This window comes from Melozone crissalis, unplaced genomic scaffold, assembly GCF_028551555.1.
Source record: "Melozone crissalis strain CALT ecotype California unplaced genomic scaffold, PUWL_Pcris_2 ptg000155l_1, whole genome shotgun sequence".
In the NCBI taxonomy this organism is placed as follows: domain Eukaryota; kingdom Metazoa; phylum Chordata; class Aves; order Passeriformes; family Passerellidae; genus Melozone; species Melozone crissalis.
In genome coordinates, this window is record NW_026535926.1 from 1,220,764 (window position 1) to 1,241,076 (window position 20,313).

The following is a 20,313-nucleotide window of genomic DNA, read 5'->3' on the forward strand; positions in this document are numbered from 1 at the left end:
GTGACCTTTCACTGGAATCCCTGGCAGCAACAAGTTGTTTCTCAGTATTAACCTGCAATACAAGTCCTGGTAGCTGTTTGCAGGGCAGTGACCAGAGGAGTTTCCATTTGGATCATTATGTACCTATTATGTATTTCCTACTTTCATGATGTTGTCTGCAGTCAGCTGGAACTAAACCCAGGAATGGAGACAGCAGTATTATATTGCTGTCCTATTCTCTAGATCACCCAGAGATAAAGCTGGGAGATAGTTTGGGGAATTTGCATTCTTAGTAGTGGAGGTCTCTGCTATAATTTGTATGAATAGAAAGCACATGTTTGTAAGGAAGTTAATGCAAAGGAAATGTTGGAGTCCTGCCAAAGTGCACAGCCCGCTCCACAGCTGACTCCTAATGATAGAACAGTTAAAGTAGTTTCTGCAGCCCTGGGACTTAGTGGTGCTGCAGTTGTCCTGTGGGTCTAACCAAACCCCTAATGCCACAATCCCTGGGCACTGGTTTGGCTGTGCATCTGCAGTGCTGTTCCCGTGCCCTGGTCTGGGTTTACTTCCCTGCCAGCCTGTCTCCTCTCCCCAGCCTGCAAGTTGCCATGTGTGTGTTGTCTTCCAGCAGTGGGAAAAGCCCTTGGCTTTTCTGCTCTGTTGGAGATGCTCCTAATGCCCCAGGAAGGTGCCAGAGCGCGTTTCTGCCTCTGCAGAGTCTTGTGATTCCAGACAAGGCTTAGCCAAGATCTACAGTCCCTTAGACCACGGAGATCAGCGCGTGGGAAGGGAATCACTGCTCCCTCTCTCTTCTGTTAAGGGATGACATCCTTTGGTATGTGAACCAGCCTCTTTTGTTAGGTTGCCTCTTGCTGAGGGAGACAATGCCTCTGTGTGTGCTGCTCAGGAACTTCACTTACTGCTCCGTGAAATTGTTGTGTAGTACATAGATAAGAAACCTTCCTTTGTGTCCCTCTCATTCATCCTATGGGTTTTCTGATGTATCATCAGCTTTAATTTCATGCTACAGCCTCCCCTTGGCTGCACGTCTCCTTACCCTTGTGGGAACACTGTAATGTGTGAGCCTTCTTATCCCACATTTCAGTTTAGCTGAACTCAGTCCTTGTGCCCAAAGAGGATATGTACACATTGCTGTTCCTTCCCCTCACACCGAGAGCTAGCATGTGCCCTTTGCTTTCTAGAGAAAGACAGGCTAAAAAGGCATCATATTATCTGCAATAGATCACTGAGATACACCTGACTTTAAAAAATATATATATTTACTCTTCAGCCCCTCTCCACTCAGCATTTTTCAGATTTGAGGAACTTGTTTAGATTACTGAAACATTGAAAAGACTGAGGTGCAATCTGATCACACAGTCATGTATTTTATAAAACCCCGTTGTAGGATCATCTGGTTAATAGTTTGTGTCCTGGGTGAACTGAAAATCTGATGAAAATACATAATTCCTGTCAAAATAGTGTTGGCTTTTATATTTGATTTGCAACCATCGTTCCAAAGTTGGTGGTTTTTTAATTTAAATTCCTTTGTAATTCTTTCATAACTGTTGATAGCAGAGCATCTACAGAATACAAAGTAATCAGCTCAGAAAGGTTTGCAGCTTCCAACAAACTGCCTTGTGGTGTGTAGTAAGTAAAATATGTGAGGGTCCAGAGTAGTTTGTTGTGGAGTGTTTTTCACATGGTTTTGGTTTGGTTTCTTTAGGGTTTTAGCTCATGGTGTTTAACCAAGACTGGCATGGTCTCTGTTCTAAGTTTATTTCTCCTAAATGGTTGTTACATTGAAAGCCTCAGGAAAGCAAATGAAAATGGGTAAACTGGCACTGTGGCAGAGGCATTATTGGCTGGTTTTGAAGTGATCAAAGTAGCATCAGGCAGAGGCAAGCAGCTACAACAATATCTCATTCTCAAAGATCCATTAAATTATTCTTAAAATCCACAAGAGACTGCTTTGATAATATTGGCTATAACTGGTTTGAGTATTTATTCCACTTGCACTTTTTAAAGTCAAATGTTTTTTGATTTAAAAAGCTTATAATTGACAACCAAAGGGCAAGAGAAAGAAATGCTCTTGGATCTCTTTCAATTTTAAAGTGGGAGAAAACTAGTACAGAGGTGCCAAGTCCTTTATGACATCATAGTCCTTCCTTTGTTTGAAATTTCATTTGAATCTACTTTTTCTTTAAAAGGGCCTCTTCTCATAGACTGTTTTGCTTTAAATAAGAGTCCTGTTGCTGTACTTGAGTGTGCAATAGCAAAGCTTGTAAATAATGTTCATTACCTTACTGACATTCACTTTTCTGCATAGTACTAATTCTGTTTTCACACTCCTCCTTGCTACTTGGGTTCATGCTGACATAGCAAATGCAGCAATGCTGGCTGCACAATTCAAGGCTCTCTGCCTTCTGGACACTGCTGAACTGGTGTTTAAGCTTTTGAGTGCTGATGGATAATCTTCCCTCAACATCATCCTGAATAAAATCCTCTCTGGCTTTCCTGCTGTGTGGTAGCCTCAGGGAGAAGGCTGCTCCCTATGTCACCTTTCTCTGTAAAAATTTGCTATCACAGTGATATTATCAGCAAATTTGTAGATAACCACATTAAAGTTAGTTTGACGTTCATTTGCCGTGTGAAGACGCTTTTTGAATTTATTTTTCAAGTAATTTGGCACATATCAGACGACTATGATGCTGTTTATTTTCTCTCCTGTGCCATGCAAGGAGCCCAAGATGTGCTGCCAGATTTATTATCTTCATGTGATGATCTTTGTTTGTAAATGAAAATTTTGGTGGGATAGAAGCTCTAGGAAAATGTAGGCATTTCATACAATGTGATCAAGCTCTTGTTCTTGGTTTTCAGAGAAACTTGAGTGCAGTAACATTTTTCAAATCAGACACATTTTCTTACTTTTACACCAAGGGTATTCACTGGCAAGACAATGCTGGGTACAGTAGTGTAGAAAAGTATTTGTAGGCTTAGCAGACTATTTAAAAATCTTTTTGTGACAGATGTATCTCAAATTTTATATTTTCTATCCTAAAGGCAATCGTTCTTCCTGCTGTCACAAAGCATCTTCTTTGGTGCAGCACAATAGGGATTAAAAAAACCTCATTTCAGTCTTAACTTAATTCCAATCTGAAAAACTTGCAATGAGGTGGTAATGAACTTGAACTTAGTACAGATTACCTCCTGCATGCTTACACAGATGTTCAAACACAAGACAGATATTTTTGAGACATAGTTCTCTTCTGAGAGTGTTTCTCTCTTGAGCAGATTAAACCCTGACATTTTCTGCTTTGCTTGTTGTTGCAGCGAATACGGTAACACCGTTTGGAGTTCACCTCCTAGGTTTGAATTAGGTCTACATAAATTCATACCCAGAAGAAGTATGGCTCATGATTATCAGGATGAGATCCTTGTAGCAAATAATAGGTTGTTGAGATGAAGAGGCTGATCCTCTGATCAGACCAATCAAAGCCATTTGGAAAGCAAAACTCTATGCTAATGTGTAACCCGATGGAATAATGTGTCCACACTGGGCTAGGAAAAGTCTAAAAGCCTTTCTTCAGACAGGACCTACACCTGGTACTACTGTGGGCTGCTTTATGCAAATACTACAGCTTCGTTATTATTGCACCACAAAATGCATTAGGCATCCAATTTCCTTTGTAAATGAAGCAATACATTACTTCAATAGCTACTTTTGAAGCTTTCTGCAACTTAAACCACAGATGTTAAAACTATTGGAATTAAATGAACCCCCTCTGAATTGTAATCCTTGAATAAACTAGAAGGGGTTTTTTAATGATAAGTTTTATTAAATTAAAAATATACTACAATGGAGTGGAAAAAGTCAAATGATCTTATATGGCAAAAATAAAAACTTGAAGCTCGCTATCCATACTCCATTGGGTATGGAATGCCAAAAGAGAAATAATACATTTCATCTTGTTGCAAAGCCTAATGTTCTGTACCACATCATAATGTAGCCCAAACCTGACAATTCCTGGCTCATAAATCTCTTGGTTTTTCTTTTATTTACACTACAGACAAAAATCAAGTCTGTCCTTCAAAAGTACTCTGTCGTCAAGTGAGCTTGAAAGTTTATGTTGTTATCCATCATGTTTGACTATGTTTATGGTGCTGGAGATAAAATCTAGGCTTGTGAGCTTCATATTTTAGGGGATACAGTGGCAGTGCAAGTATGGACTTGAGATTATGAAGCTCTTTGAAGATGAGAGGGAAAAAACATTTGGGCGATTGGCATTGGAGAAGTTATTTCCAAAGACCACTGAATTCAGTGCAACACTTATAATCAAGCTATTTCTATCATAAAACTTTAGATAGCTATTGTATCCCAGCTAAGGACTCAGGTTCCCAATACTGTCCTGGGGAGGATGGTTAGTAGCCTGATTTAGGGGCCCTGAATCATCCTGGGGATGCTCTGTAGAACTAGAGGAAGCCTGGGCTGTTAAATTTGGCACCCAAAGACTTGCCACTCATGGTTAGGGAATGTTGCCTTTTAAAGGAGTTGGATCAGGTCTCAGAAGTGTATTCTGTAGTTGTCATGGTAAATACCTGAAGGTGAAATAAAGGTATGAGGGCAAAACTTAGCTTGAGGAAAATTTTGCTGACATCAGAACCTGATGGGCTTTTAAACATATGCTTGTCACTAGACACTAATTTATTTATTATCATGAGGTCAAGGAAGCCAGGAGTTATTAGAAAGAAGAAATGGGTAAGAAACGAAATGTGTACTGTTAAGTTACTCTTTAAACTTTAGCTGCTACAAGATATAGGCTGCTTGTTTGCTCAATTCATATGATAACTACTGCATGCTTTGCAATAAGGGTAGAAGTCCACTTTGGTTACTTTCCTTGTTTACATAGAGAGCAGTAGCCATCAAGTGATGTAGTTATAGTGCCCTTATGCTAAATTCTTGTTTATTTTCATAGAAAAACTTTATTTGATAACTCTTCCAGACAAAGTTACTTTAGCTTGCATAACTTCAGCAACATTACAAATTCTGCAGATATTTAGCCATTTTGAGTAGATACATGTGCAGAAGTTATACTTCTATACTGAAGAACACTTTTTCAGTATTTCGTTAGATGTTGCTCTAGTTTTTCTACCATTGTGATTTGATGTGTTTATTTTTGAAAAAGAACTTATAATCAGTGTTCCTTAATAAAAATATGCAGCTAATAATTTGAATGAATGGGAGGGTGAGGAAGCTTTCTAAATAAAGTATGTCCTGTTTATGGAAGCAAGTGTTTGGTAGAGAGCTCTTTCCTTGCCCTCAGGTTGTCTGTTGCTTCTTCGGTTGTTGAATTCCTCTGCACTCGAGAGAACATTATTGGTCAAATCTAAACCCATTACTTTTCCATTGAAATTTCCATTATCTGTGAGCAATTCCATCTTGGGGAGGATTATAATATTTCTCATATTCTGTAGTGTTCTGCATGTGCTTCATTACTGTGCACCATACATGGGAAAATGTCATTTATTATTTCATACATCAAAATACTCTGTCTGCATTGATGAGCCTTCTTGTCTGACAAGTGCAGCTGCTGGCCTGCACTCACATATCTTTAGCTTTATTTGAATCTCATATCTGCCATCATTAGCTATTCATGCAAGCAGGAAAAGCAAAGGAAATAGTTCAAGGAATTCAGAGTGCTTGCTTTAACCAACTCCAGTGTTCTAAGAGAGTAGCAAGGATATTATGAACAACAAAGAGAGCACAAGCCCTGTCCCATGTGTACATTAATGAGATAACAAGAGATGCCTGTAGCTCTGCAAAGATAATTTTTTTTAAATTGCTTTTGCTGTTTAATTGCAGCTTTTGTGTTTTATAGATTTTATTTAAGCTATCAGTAGCTGTACATTAATAGTGCATTTAACACAGAATTGAATACTAATAAAAAGGGACAAGTGGACTAATTTCCATGTGTAAACCAGGCTCTGACAAGATGATGTTAACTGACCATAAGTTTTTAATAAAGGGTAATTGAGAATAAAGCTATAAGAATTGTTGAGATCTTTAAAAAATAATCAAACCGAAATTGTTTAGTTACCAGAAGCCTGTAAGTGCTGTCCAACAGACATAGAAGCTCAGGATTATCTAAAAACCAGGGACAGAATCAGCCTGCTCAGATGTTTTTGGAGGGTGGCTGCCCTTTTTCGTAGTCCCCTGGCCACGAGCAAGTGCTAGAGAGGACTGTGAGTGCTGACATCCCTCACTCACCTGGAAAGGCAGCATTATTCCTAATGAGGTTAATGTGGAGTGAGTTGCAATATAATTGAAGGACATTAGCATTTATTAGAAATTGAAAAGAAAGCGGAATTCCTTAAGGCCTGACATTACAGGCATTTGGAGAGGATGAAATGTTTCTCATTAACAACCTGTGTGCTTTTTGGCTGCACTGTAGGTTTTTCTGTATGAACACCTGGCCTCTGGCTCATATTTATTTGATCCAAACACCTGAAGCATATGAATAAGTGTTATTGGTTTTCCTAGTGACTGAAGAAGGCATGGCCAGAAACATAAGCATACCAGAATATATGAATGTAATACAAATGTAATAAGAATGTAATCTTATATACGTATAAGAATATAGTTGAGAACTGTATTCTTATAAAGAGAGTGTAAAATCAGAGGCACTGGCATTGCCTCCAGCACAACCTCAATCTGTGTAGTCTAATATTTTGTAGTTATTTCAAAATACAGAGTTTTTCTGGAAAATTGGAGCAGTGTTTAGCTAAAGTCGGAGCACCGTGAGATGATGAAACTCTGAAATGTACCTTGAGCTGTTTTCCTTCCAGTGCACATAATAAGCAGTGCATATAATAGAGTAGGAAAATGCACTGCAGACAAAGGTCACTCTCCACCATCCCAGTGAGACATTTGTACCCACTTGCTACCTTCTGTGTCCCATCCTGGGGAAGGAAGGAAGGAAGGAATACTCCAACATTGCTATTGGCATGCTGCTTCTTCAGAAGAAAATAATAATGGATGAATGTTTCCCACAAAATCTTGGATGGTTCTTTTTTTTTTTTTTTAATGTTTTGGATTTCTCACAGGAAAACACCCTCTTTTCCCCGTGATTGCAATTGCCACCAAATGTGGAAAGCCCCATTGCTGTTCTGCTTGGCAGTTGCATATGTGGCTTGCTAAACATGTGCTTGGGAACATTCATACTTAAAATATCTCAAACCCAGAGACTCCAAAGTTTCAGGAATTGGCAGGTTCTGTAGAAGGTCCCAAGGCATTGTAGTTTAAACTCTGGTGATAATGTTTCAGCACCACTGGTCATGCGCTTGAGGGAACACAGTCTGCAACGCAGGAAAGACTGACTTTATAAGAAACTTCATATGTATCTGATAGTTCAGTCCAGGTCAGGAAATAAATGGCCATTTTTTTCATCTGTCAGAGACTTAGCTCATGGTTAAGTGCTGCTGACAGTGCAGTGAACTCCTCTTGAGCTCAGGGAGTCTTGAGCATAGTTCATAGAGCTTATCCTGAGAACTGCGTCTTTGATCTTTGGCAAACTGACAATTACTGTTACTGCACTGAGCAAAACCACGTCCTTCAGCTCTTTGTAACAGTGAGAAAAATGTAGTGTTATTGCAGAGAGGAAGGTATTTGCACCTGTGTTATAAATTATTTACTCCTTTCTGCCAGCAAAGATTTAGGAATGCAGAAGGTAAATAAATGGCTTATTGAATTTTTAGTCTTTAGTGATCTCAAATCTTCTGAAAGTCTTTTTTTTTTTCTTGATACTGGGGGAAAAATAGTATGGGCTTTCATCTCTTTATTTTCCCTTTCAGTGCAGTGGTATTTTTGCTTAAAAAGTGAATCTGTGCTAATATTGTCTTTGTGAGATACAATGAACTTCTTAACAAATCTGCAGTAGCATTCAAATAAAGATTTCCTTACAAATGCAGCTTAACAACCAAAGAGAAAATGCTTGTATTCAATATTGTTTAAAAGATTTCAGTTTCAGTTCTCCTCCTTGGTACTTGAGTGAAGAACAGACTCCAAAATTTCAGCCATCTTCTAAAAAGATACTGAAACAAAACAAGTAAGATGAAAGAATTACATTCACTCCTAATTTCTCATAGAAAGGTTTATTTCTCTAAGTCTCCACATTGTACCTATTAACAGAAAAGATGACAAATGCATTCAAGGCATTTAAATTAGAATTTTATCCAGCCTTGTCATTTGCCCTGAAGGAAGTACATGGAAAAATTGTGTGTTTCTGATTCAAATGGAGTTTTCCTTGCATTTTCCAAAGTTCTCTAACAATCTACCTGCTGAAGAGAGGAGAAGATGGTTTATTGGTAGTAATGTTGGGACACAATTTTCAGGTTGCTGCAGTGTGCATCCCAGCCTATGCATTTTTTGGATAGGTTGTTTTGGTTAGCTCCCTACCTAACCAAAACAGGGCTGCATTTTTTTTCCTGGTGGCAGCTAAAATCAGATTTAGATGCATTTTTCTTTGTGGCTGGGGAATCTATATGTGCACAAATTCACCTTGTATAAATATACCCCCAGACTGTGTGCTGCTGAAAGAACAGCTGGGATCAGAACAGATAAAATCTCAAACTGGTTTTGTGGTTTTTAAAAAATGTATCAGTGTGTTAGGTGAAAGTTTTTTTAATGAACTGACATTATTTAGCTGAATTATTTAGAGACTAGCAGTTGTCTGCAGTTTATGACTCACACTTTGGTTAATCCCATGAAGAGACTATGTCTCTTGGTGTCATTAATGAAAAGCAGTTGCATTCCTCCTTTCATATATCTCAAAGTGAAAACCCAGCAAGTCACAACATTCAAATTTAGAATTCCTTCTGTTCAGCACCCTCCTCCCTTAAAATACCTAAATTAGGGATGCAACATAGATTAAATGATGTTCTGTTTACACCAGCAGTTCTCTGACCTTAATTCTGTCATCCTACCCATAGATTTGGACATCTCGAAATGAACAACAGATTTTAAGCTTCATCTTTCACACGTGTCTGTTAACTAGTGTAGGAAGCCCTTTCTGCCTCTTAAATCAGCTTTGCTACTTTGTCCTCAGCATGGGGAAAAAGACTAAAAAAATTTTTGCCAAAAGAAAAGGGATGACTCACAAAGATTTATTTTCATGGCCAACAGAAAGTATTTAAACCTGATTAGACATATGAAAGAATTTATCATGGATTTATGTTTCACTGTGCTATGTGAGCTAAATGTGTAACTACATCTTCAGTAAAACTCTCTTGCTGTGACAGAAACAGTCTGGAAACAAGTGTGACTCGCTAACCAATTATGCCAGTGCCCTACCCTTACGGAAGGGAAATGTTGGATCTGTTCAGAGCTCAAGTGAATGTCAAACCCGTGGGGTTTTGCTTGGTTGTTTTCCTGCACAGAGATGCAGACCACATTGGCTTTAGTGTTGGTCGTACATTAGACTGAATTTGACACCTTGTAAGAGAAATTTGTCAGGAAAGATTTCGCAACTTTGACCTGAGAAATTCCCATACACATGTAATCCTAATACTTTATAGAAGAGTGTCTAGGAAGATTATTAGAACCATACTTTTTGATAGACAGAGAAACCTTTGTAAAATTGATGTGTAATACTACAGAGGACTATCAGTAAAAAGCAGAATGAAATAGCAAATCCTTTCCTTGGAGTACAGTAGAGGTGAAAATCATGTTTCAGAAACTGCTCTGCTGTCTCGACAGGTAAAGAAGAATCTCCTCTGCAAACCCATCACTTTCCAGTTCTGAAGCTAATCTCTCACACAGTCACCACAATGACTTTGCAGGACTTGAAGCTTCTGGCCACAGCTGTAAATTGAAAACCTCTGGGGACAGATGCTAGAACATGATCTCAGTCATTTTATACAGTGAAATTATTAAATGTTTGCGGATGCAGTTTTGGCAGATTAAGTGTGCTCTCAAGTGATTCCAGGGCACTTTGGGAGTTGGCATGACCAGGATACTGTGCCCATGGGGCAGCATCTGCTGTCCATTTTGGCAGATTAAGGGACACAGGCACAGAAAGTCAACTTGGCTTTGCTGTTCAGATGCTGAGGGTGAATTTAGCCTGCTAATGGAGGTGTCCTAAATGCACCAGTGACAAAAATTGTGATTCTAACTGGAATTTTTTCTTAATGTTTCTTGTATTTTCACTATAATAAGTTTGTCAATGTTATTTTTTTACCACATAGATACTCTTTAACATTGAGGGAAAACCATTCTTGAAGGCATTCTGTATCAGTCAAAAAGGAAAATATTAATTCTTCTGCAATCAGCAGAGATTTCTAAAGTGCTAAGATGAACACTGGTAGAGATGTATATTACCCAGTAGCATGTTTTATGCATATTAGATATCAAGCTTGAAACTGCCCTTTTCCCGTCTATTCTTTGGAGTTAATTGTATGTTAAAAAGTAAACATAGACAAATATAGGGGTGTTGCTCTGTGTGAACCAGCAATTCGGGAGATGTTTCCATGGCCCAAAGCTGGAGTGAGTTGTGCTGTTTTGTTGCCTGCAGTGCAGGGTGTGTGCCTCTTTCACTTGCTCTGGGAAATCCAAACACAGCTAAGCTGATAAAATAGGTCATAAATTTGCACATTTATAATTATTTTGACTTCAAGGAGAACACATACACAGCAGAGCAAAAGAGCAACTGTGTAAATTGAGTTTTGACTTCAGCATTCCTTCCAAAGGATCCCTGTCCATGTCAGCACATAAGACAACAGGGTTTTCCCGGATGTGGTTGTGTGGCTGTGGGACCAAGTGTCTCCTTGCCTGTTATTAAATATTGCTGCAAGAGGGTTTCTTTATTAATCTCTTGCTCTGTACTGAACTGTTAAGGCCTGTTCATAATAGTGCTGAAAACCTGTACCCTGTCCAGCACTGAGCCTCCAGTAGCTTGCTGTCTCTGACCACCTCCTCAAAATTGAATTTTTAGCTCTGTACAGACTGAAACTCCGTAATGGTTTTGAGCCCAAACCCCACAGTTACTTCACAATAGCTGATTTTCAAGATCTAGGTGTCCTATCATCATGACTGCACCATGAATCTGCTGCATGGTCCAACTCAGTGGTCAAGCCTCATATTGTATGATCTACTTTCCTTTCTATTTCCTAAATATTGCATTAGAAAAGTCGTGTGTTATAACCAAGCAAGGAGAGAAGAAAGGAGTGGGGAAATAGAGGATTTCTATTCTAGCAACAAGAGTAGGGAAAAACTTGCATTACAAAAGGTTAAAACAGGAGGAGGGAGTTTAGTGTGACAATTTGATAAAACAGATTTGATAAACAGTCTGGGGTTTTTGTGTATGTTTAAATAGCAGCTTCCTAAATCACTAACTGAATTTCTCAGTATTCTTGGATCTAAGACTGCTTATCAGTTTCAGCAATTCTCGTTGTTTTGAGCTGAGATTATAGGATCATGTAAGCAGCAAAAATTGATTTCTAGCATCTTCTACTTTATTTAGTGCCATGTGGATTTGAGGGAAAAAATTTAAGTTATTAAATGCGTATCAGAAAAAGAATAATTTTAAAGATCATTGATACAAAAGATGTCTCTGCTGATTCCCCTCCCTTAGCTTCCATTTTGAAACAATGCAGAACCATTTTTTGTTCTTAAAAATTGTTGGAGGTTTATTGCATCAACTTCATATTTCAAAATAAAATTTTGTTTCCCGATGTTCCTTTATATGTTTTATCTGAGTTCTGCTCTGATACTGAAATCCTTCAGGACTAGGCTGATACCTGTTTATTTCCTTCTGCATGATGTTTTATTCTTCTAGATGTGCTAGTGCAGCAGCTTGGTAATGGCTAGGAGATGTTCACAAGGATCCCACATTTTCTCTTTGAAAAAGTTAAGGCTGCCTTCTTGAACTGTAGTGCTGTACATTGATACAGGTGATTATTCTCTGAAGTGTTTCAGTCAATCCCAGTAACATGTATCATGTAGAAATTAGGATGCTTTCGTTCCAAAAACTGCTTAAGAGAAGCTGCTTCTTGAAAGCTGCTTATGAACTTGACTGTCTTGAAATAAAAGGAATAGGTAAGTTATCAAAATTGTGTAAGACTGAGAACTGTTAGCCATCCTTTCTATTTGAAGAAATGTCTCTACTATTACCAGATGGCACTCTAGAGAAGCAACTTACTTTTGCTATTTTCTGTGTCAGCACCGAAGTTTAAGAAGAAAAACACATCAGGACCAGAAAAACCTTGCTTGAATCTGTCTACAAAAAAAAAAAGGGAAATTCCCATAAAGTACAAGTGCAGTAGGACATGAATTCAAACGGTAGTCACCACTAGCACGTGGGACACCTGTTAATAGAAAGCTGCCTGTTTATTCCACCTGAAGAAATCGTGTAGAAGAGTTCAACGTTTCCAGTGTTGCTAATAACTGTAGCTGGAAAAGTTCTAAAAAAGAAGCATACATCCCAAAATGTGAAAATCATCTCCTCCAAAAACGTTGCTCAGGGACATCAGTGTGACTGACAATCGAAAGCCAGAATGTGCCCTCATGTGTGTGCTTGACTCTCTTAAGGACTTGAGAGGCTTTTTCCTCACACCATTTTCATCATCTCTGCTTCACTACTTTGAGGTCCAAATAATTTATCAGCTGAATTTGAAAAGAACAAAAAATACCTGCTGTTTTGCCTTTGCCTCATTTGATAAGCATGTAGCAACTCCTAACAGGAGTTTAGGATGATAAAACATCAAATGAGATAGAAGGCAGGCTGAAATGGTTATATTGTCATTAACTTACAGAACCCTTGGCTGCTACAATGTGTTTGTGCTGTGCCGGAGGTCTCAAATGAACAATTTGAGAGTAAATGAATAAAAATTGTATGATAGGTTAGTGGGGTGTTCATGACTCCAGATGTTGCGAACTTAGGTGGTTTCACTACTTCTGTTTAAATTATTTGTAAAATAGAAACTTGCTGGTTATTTTTCAAGTTTTCTTCCTTCCTTTTGCTGTTAAAGTTCAATTTGTGATGGAGATAACGTCTGAAACTATGGCTGTACCTTCACACCTGAGCATGTAGCACCCTTAGCGCTCTGTTCTGGTTGTGCTGTCAGTCAGAAGCCACATGAATCCAGCTGACAGGGCACTAGTGGGATTTCTGCTGTTTGCAGTGAAACTCCTCCAGGGTGGGGTGAGCCAGGGGAAGCAATGTTATGGTGCTGACAGCTGGGTGTAGGTCTTTGCTTTGTTCAATAGTCACTGCAGAGGACACTTTGGGGTGTGTTGGAAGGCACTGTCACTGCACTGCACTGAGAAATGTTGGCACACGCTATAGCAAGGCATCTGACCCTGATCAAATATTCCTCCTCAATTAAAAGCATGCGTAGCTATTCTGCTCAGCTTGTTCTTAGGAAGCTAATAATGGACTTGGATCCTCTTGCTCTATTTTGGCGACATCTTATTGAATCATGCATTGAATGATGTGACTAATTTGTGGAACAGAGTGCCTGTGCATCAGCTGTTCACGGTTGCTTTCCTGGGGGGAAGATAAACTTTTTATGTTAAAAGACACCAATCATTCTTTTCAGCATATCAAAGAACAAATGTACTGTAGGCTTTTCTGTTGGAAAAAAAAAAAAAAAGAGAACAAATGGCTTTTATCTGTATTTCCATCATTACTCCCGCATAAATCTCACTGAAGCTAATGTGACTTGTAGCAATGCAGATGAAAGCCAGACACTGTTGAGATGTGGAGTCCAACAGAGCAAGGCACACCACAGAAGCAGGAGGGTTCATCCCTGTAGGAACAACCTGCAAGTGTGTGACTCAGCCTGCTTGGAATGAACCATTGGTGTGCAAAGCCAGGGCTCTCCAGATTGGTGTAAACAATCAATCTGATTAATGCAGTGGCTGTGCACCCTACTGAATGCTCAACTTCACTGCTGCCCAGATGGATTTCTCCAGAAGAAAAAAGTTTGGTGTGTGCATAGGAGCACACGTGATGTCTGTGATGGAAGGGATGCAGGGCAAACAAAAATCACCCGGACTCTGTGACTGGGAAGGAAGAGATGGGACTGGGAGGGTTGAGCTGGACTTCTCATGAGTTGTGGGCATAAGGGGAGTAAGCTGAAACCTGCAGGCTCACCTTGAGGAGTTGGAAGGGAGTAAGGGGACAGGGTCAAAGGGACAAACCTGTGGGATGCTGTGGAGATTAAAAAAAGAAAAGGAAAACCAGCAAGCAGCAGGTTCTTAAAAAAGTATATAGAAATACATAATGGAGGACAACATTAACTGGGAACAATAAAGTTAGTCCTCCCAGCTGATCACAAATAGTAATGTCACTGTGAGCAGAAGAGGAAGGCAGTTCTGTAGGTGGGCCCTAGGACAGAGGCATAGCTGGAGCAGTCTGATAGAGAAACACAGAATTACTTATTTCAGTGCTGACAAGGCCAATAAACCATGCAATCAGCTTAATTTCTTGATAGTTTCTGAGATAATGTCTACAGCAAAGTCTCAGTTCTGCCCAAGTTCCATCCATGGACACTTGAGATCTGTAGAACAAAAGCAGCAAACACCCTGCCACCAGCAATTACTTTGACCTAGATGAAAATAGCAGGGGTTTTATTTTTTTATCTCTTATTTTGCTATTCAAAATAGTATGTATTGATCCCTTTATTAGTGTAACATACAGACTGAAGTTCAAAGCAAAGACTAAGACTAAGAACTTATTATGGAAGGCTTGTTCAAAAGAGAAATTGGGCAAGGAAAGGTTTTGATCAACCCCCCCTTGCCTAGGGTTCCACCTGCAAACGCAGCTCTTGCACCTCTCTTGCTATCCAAGCTTAGGAAATGTAGCACTGCCCTTTAACACACGAGTCAGAAGGCAGGCTTTCTGTAAGGTGATGTGGCTGCTGCTGTTTTCAGAGTATCCTCTTCATCTTACCTGCAGCTGTGGGACAGTAAAGATAATGTCTGCCAGCTTTTTCTCTCTTGAAAGCAAGAGCATACTTGTGACCTGTCCTTCTGAAAGGGCGCTGCATTGTCATCTGATATATTTGGATATTCTCAAGTCCACATTAAAAAATGGCAAGTTATCTTTTCATCACAGGATATTCATAGTAAATAGAAAAAAAAAAAAAATCTTGCCAGTCCTTGCTGCCCAAAGGAAGTCTATAAACAGGACTCCTGAGTGTATGCAAGTAAGCTTCAGAGGAATTGAAGAAGTGTGGTTGCAGTGTGAGTAATTGTACTTACAGAGAATCTGTCAAGAATACAAAAGGCAAGCCTGGCAGTGGAAGTGTCCCTGTTGCTCTGGTAGGACAAGGACCACACAATCCAGCGTGATTCAGTAGAACTTCCTTCTAAGTAGATTAGCTCCTCCCTGTGTTGACTGATAAAGATACAAGGTGATTTACTTACAGGAATGCAGGTGCGAGCCTTTGAATAAAAAGAACTGCTATGGACTTTGAGTCACCAGCAGTGATGAATTTTTGAAGTCAGTTTACCATCATTTAATACTATTTTAGAATAGCTGTTAGTGTGTGGCCTTTTCATTTCTGCCAATAAACTTCCTAATAGATACTGAAGCAGGACTGAAAAGCCTGTGAGCACCATGGAGACATCATTTGTTCAGTGTTGCATTATGACGTACTCATGATCTTTTTTTCTTTGCTTCCTTAACTTTTTTTTTCAACCTCCTTATTTCATTTCTGTTCAGTGTGTGTGTTGATTTTAGTGATGGTGTAGTTCATTGTGGAAGTGATTTAATGTTCACTTGTGAATACTACTCCAAGGCACCTAGTAGCATTAGTATGCTAGTAGCCGCCCAGTGATGGTGCTTCCTGTGTCAGCTGTAGAACACAAAAGTTATACTGGAAGTACTTAGATAAATCTATTTCCTCAAAATGGCTCTGTACTTTCATTTTGTCAAAATGCCTGCGTGTTGGCTTTCTTTGCTGCTGAAATGCTGTTCTATCTGTTCCTAACTTCCCTGTTTAACAGCAGACAGACCCAGGGAGCACTGACTGACTCGGATGATCCCGAAACAGGCTGTCTAACTGATAACAAGCCAACTGCTCGACACTTCTATCCTGTCGCCTTGCTGCTTGTCAGCTCACACCTGCTGGTTGTGTGGCTTATTTTAAGTCTTGCTTTGCTATTAGCCAAATATCAATAAACTTTACTTGTGTTCCTTTCTTTTCTACAAACAGCAACGAACTAACTCTAGAAAAAAGAATCATGTTGTAATATTTCTACAGTCTCAGACCCCAAGGATTCATCTTTAAGATTCCCATGTCTGAAATGTACTGTGTTTTCATTCTTTTTTTCTGAACTCCAAGAAGTATACTATGCATTGAGTGAATTGATTTGCTCTTTCTGTTCATGGTAAAGCTTTCCCACTGTAATTAGCGCAAAGAAAGCCCACTTACAATGCTGTCACTGTATAGAAGTTGTGGAATCCTGAATGCTTGAATCCCTCTTTCCAGAGTAATTACTCTGACAAAAAAAAAAAAAAAAAAAAAAAAAAAAAAAAAAATTTGCACAACACAAACTAACCCCTAGACAAATATGGCAGGGCAATGGTTTGTGAGACTTATCTTCCGTTGTGTTTTTTCATTGTAACTAGCTGACGGGATTGTTTTCGTACTAAGTTCTGTTTTGTAATGAAATTAGCCTGTTTGTAATTGTTGCTTTAGTTGCTTTTGCTTTCAGTACACTTTTATATTCTTTTTAACAAAGTCCTGTTTATGTCTTGATGCACCACTTTGGCACTTGTGACTTTTGTACTGTATGTGAACGAACATCCTTCCTTTATAAAGCAGAGAGGTGGATTGGGCTGTTTGAAAAGCCATTCTCTCTTTTTTTCATTGCAAAGCTGAACATACAGCAAATGAAGCAGAGATGAAACTTTCCTTCACGAATCTCTAGGGCCAGACTTAATAAAATTCCTTATTCCTAGAATGTGCATTTTAGGGCAATGTATACTCACACATATATAGCAAATCAATTGAAAAAGAAAGGTATGAAAAGGTTTAAAAGGCAAATATATTTCTGGAATTAGAACAAAATGTATCATTAAAGTTATTAAATTTTTTTACTGAACTTTAAACCTCAAGGGCAGATATATTAGGGGGATGGAAAATCTTATCACCTATTTCTGAGGGCAATAAGTGTACTGGGCCTGGCCTTGGATTTAATTCTGTAAGATGTATCATCACTCATGGAAAACAAAAATGTAGAGTTGAATCCTTGTTATTTTTACTTCAACTGTTGCTGAAACTCTGCAATGAACAAATAAAGCATATTTATTTATTCTATGTTTCATGAAGTTGTACTTTTTCCCCCTTTCACTAGAGAAGGATGCCGCATAGAGAATGTTCTGAAGAATGTCAAATGCAGAAAGTATGCATTCAACATGATACAGCTGATGGCTTTCCCAAAGTACTACAGACCTCCAGAGGGGACATATGGAAAAGCTGACACCTAAGTTTAACAAAAGTGTAATCAGGAGCATGTATCATGCTAATTAGTGAATATAACAACTGCTGTTTATGACATATGAATTGGGAATGTATGACCAGTGGAGGTGTTATTTTTAGCAGGTTTTATCACTTTACACTGAAATGAATCTGATTAGTCATGAAATAAAACCATGAAAAAGCAATGGACTGGATATTCTGAAAATCAAATATACTCAACTTATCTTTGTGAAATTGAAGCTTAGTATGACTCATAAGCCAGCTGGAATTAGTTTCTGGGGTCATTTGATTGAAGATTAAAAAGGGAAATGGCATTTGCTGTAGGAACAGAGATTAGTAATCTGGAAGGTGGCATTCTGACTCCAAACCAAACCCTGAGATTTGATTTAAGGGGTATCTTACTGCTGGAAAAGGTGTTTTCTGTAACCAGCAGAGCACTGAGGTCTTGATCACTAAGGATTAAACCCTTCACAGAAATGTTTATGAAAGATGCTAATGATAATACCTGGGCTAAATATAATTTTGGTAATTACAATTAGCTTCTTTACATAAGCGTGGTAACTTCATAATGTGTTTTTAGTAATTGCAGACTGTAATTTCAGTAATTCCATTTTGATTCCCTGCGGTTCATTTGGATGTATCACTCTTGGTTTTCTGTACCCCAGCCAAATACCACTTATTTCACTTTCACATAGATCACACTGAAATCAGGGCGATTAATTCCACAAGTCATGTGACTTGAATTTCACCTCCTCTTTAGTGTAAACCCTTAAAAGCAAATTTTCTTTAGTGCTAGGGAAAATAAGTTGTATATACAGGAGTTAATGTATCTTTAGACTCTGAAAACTTGTATGTTATTAGAAAGCCTAAAATAAATGTTATGAGTAAACTGCTGTACTAGGACTAGTTAGCCACAGCAGCTGATTTATATCAAATTTGTAATGCTGCAGGTAGACACTCTAGGATGAAGAGCTATCAGCTTTAAAAATGAATGTTAATGTTCTGCCAGCTGGTGTTAATCCTGAAATTTGTCTTGCAAAGAACATTTGTGTTTTCTAATTGTGTCTATTTACTTCTATTTACCTTCTTCTGCCTCCCAGAGAGGAATACAATTTAAAATTCCCAAGTATTCACTGGTTACTGACCTTTATGCAATGCCTTCTTTTTATATCTAGAGCAGAAGTATGAGAAATGTAGCCTAATGAAACTACCCTGGGAATTTGAGCATCTGTAGGAAATTGTAATTGCCATGGATAAAGAAGTAGACGTTTGCTTACTCCTATGGAAGTCAAAGAAATCTCTATACACCGTGACTTTTAATTAGTTCTTTTTAATCCATTAATATTCATTACTGGGTATAAATCTGTAACTATAATAGAATTTAAGAGCCTGATTCTGCAAATTCTATTTGGGTGATCCATGGAACTGATCTATCATTTGCCTAAAATTAAATCCATCTTGTGTATTTGCAAGATCAGGCTTTGGAGTTTGTAGGAAAACATCAGAAAGAGATTCTTGTTCTAATACTCATTGACTTCAGTGGAGCCAGAAATTCACCTATACAATACATTAGCTAATTGGAACTATTTTTTCCAAGAAAAGTAGATAATGTAAGTAGTGTTTTGGTGCATTAGTTTTTTATTTCTATTATATAATATGCTGTCATTAATTGCTTCCTTTTTCTTGGAATGTATTCAGTATATGTCAGAAGAGTTGACAATGCATCACAGATAAGCTCAGACTCATGAGAACATAATGCCTTGATTTCTTCTTGTCATGTACCAGTAGAAGGGGACAATACTCATTGGGTGGCTGGATATGTGCATAAATTAGTGTTTGTCTATTAATATAATGTAGCTGATCTGTGTGAAACTTTCTTCTGAATTTATGGAACATAATCTTTCCTAGAAAAGTAATTTTTCTTGTGTCAGGCTGCTGCACTAACCCTCACTATATACATGTTTATTATTAGCTTAAAGAACCCCTACATATGCAGTTTAGAGATAGTGATAAATTCCTTATGGGTCTCTGAAATAACCTCCAGGCATGCAGTAGAGAATGCCAACCATTGCACAGTAATTCTGAAACTGTCTGTAAAAATCTCAGTGGAGATGGTGCTCTTTGCTGGGTGCTATAGGTACCTAGACTTCTTTATCTGAGTCCCATTGGCATTCTGTCACATTAAAATATGAAATTATTCTAGATTTTCTTGCCAGGAAAATAGTATTTCAAGATTGTGCCTCAGCATTTTAGCCCTGCCCAGGCTCTAAATTGCTGTTATCACTACCATGTTATTTTTGCGTTGAAATTGTTTTTCACGCTGAAGCCATGGATTTGATGAGGAGAAAGAAAAAATGGCACTGGATTGCTATCCTTTTTGTTTTAGCAACCATTCACAGTATGTTCTTGTGAAATTAAATAAATCCCTTATTTGCTAAAGATAATTAGACAAAACCACAAATACATCAGTCAGCTGCCGTGAAGCCTCGTGCTTGGGCCATTACAGAAGAGTTGCCTGAGCTCTGTGCTAAATAGTGCTGAAATTTTTCTCACTGATATTTGGATTGGAACATCTTGTTGTAGGTCTGGAGAGCTTTGTAAAACCTGCACAAGCGCTCCAAGTGTCCTGGAAAAACCTCATTGCTTCAGTAGCAAAACAGGCCCAAAGATTTTGTTGTTTGGTCAGTGCCTGCTGGGGCTACTGTGGTCCCTGTGGGCAAAGGCTGTGCCGTCAGCTGGCCATGGATTCAAAATTTTGGGGTTTTCTGGTTTGCCTTTTATGGAGAAACAAAGAGGGGCTTGCTGCAGGTTGATGGTTGTGCTACATGGAGTACATTTACTCTTTGTAGC

General features: G+C 38.5%; 1 protein-coding gene across 1 annotated transcript in view; it reads left to right on the plus strand.

Moving 5' to 3' along the window:
• LOC128948752 (inositol polyphosphate 4-phosphatase type II-like) overlaps positions 1-17,564 on the plus strand; it is a 175,177-nt gene extending 157,613 nt beyond the window's left edge. The window contains exon 21 of the mRNA XM_054293515.1: positions 17,339-17,564. Within this exon, the coding sequence (XP_054149490.1) occupies positions 17,339-17,471 (133 nt within the window). The 3' untranslated portion in view covers positions 17,472-17,564. The remainder of the gene's footprint in view (positions 1-17,338) is intronic.
• Positions 17,565-20,313: the final 2,749 nt, after the last annotated feature.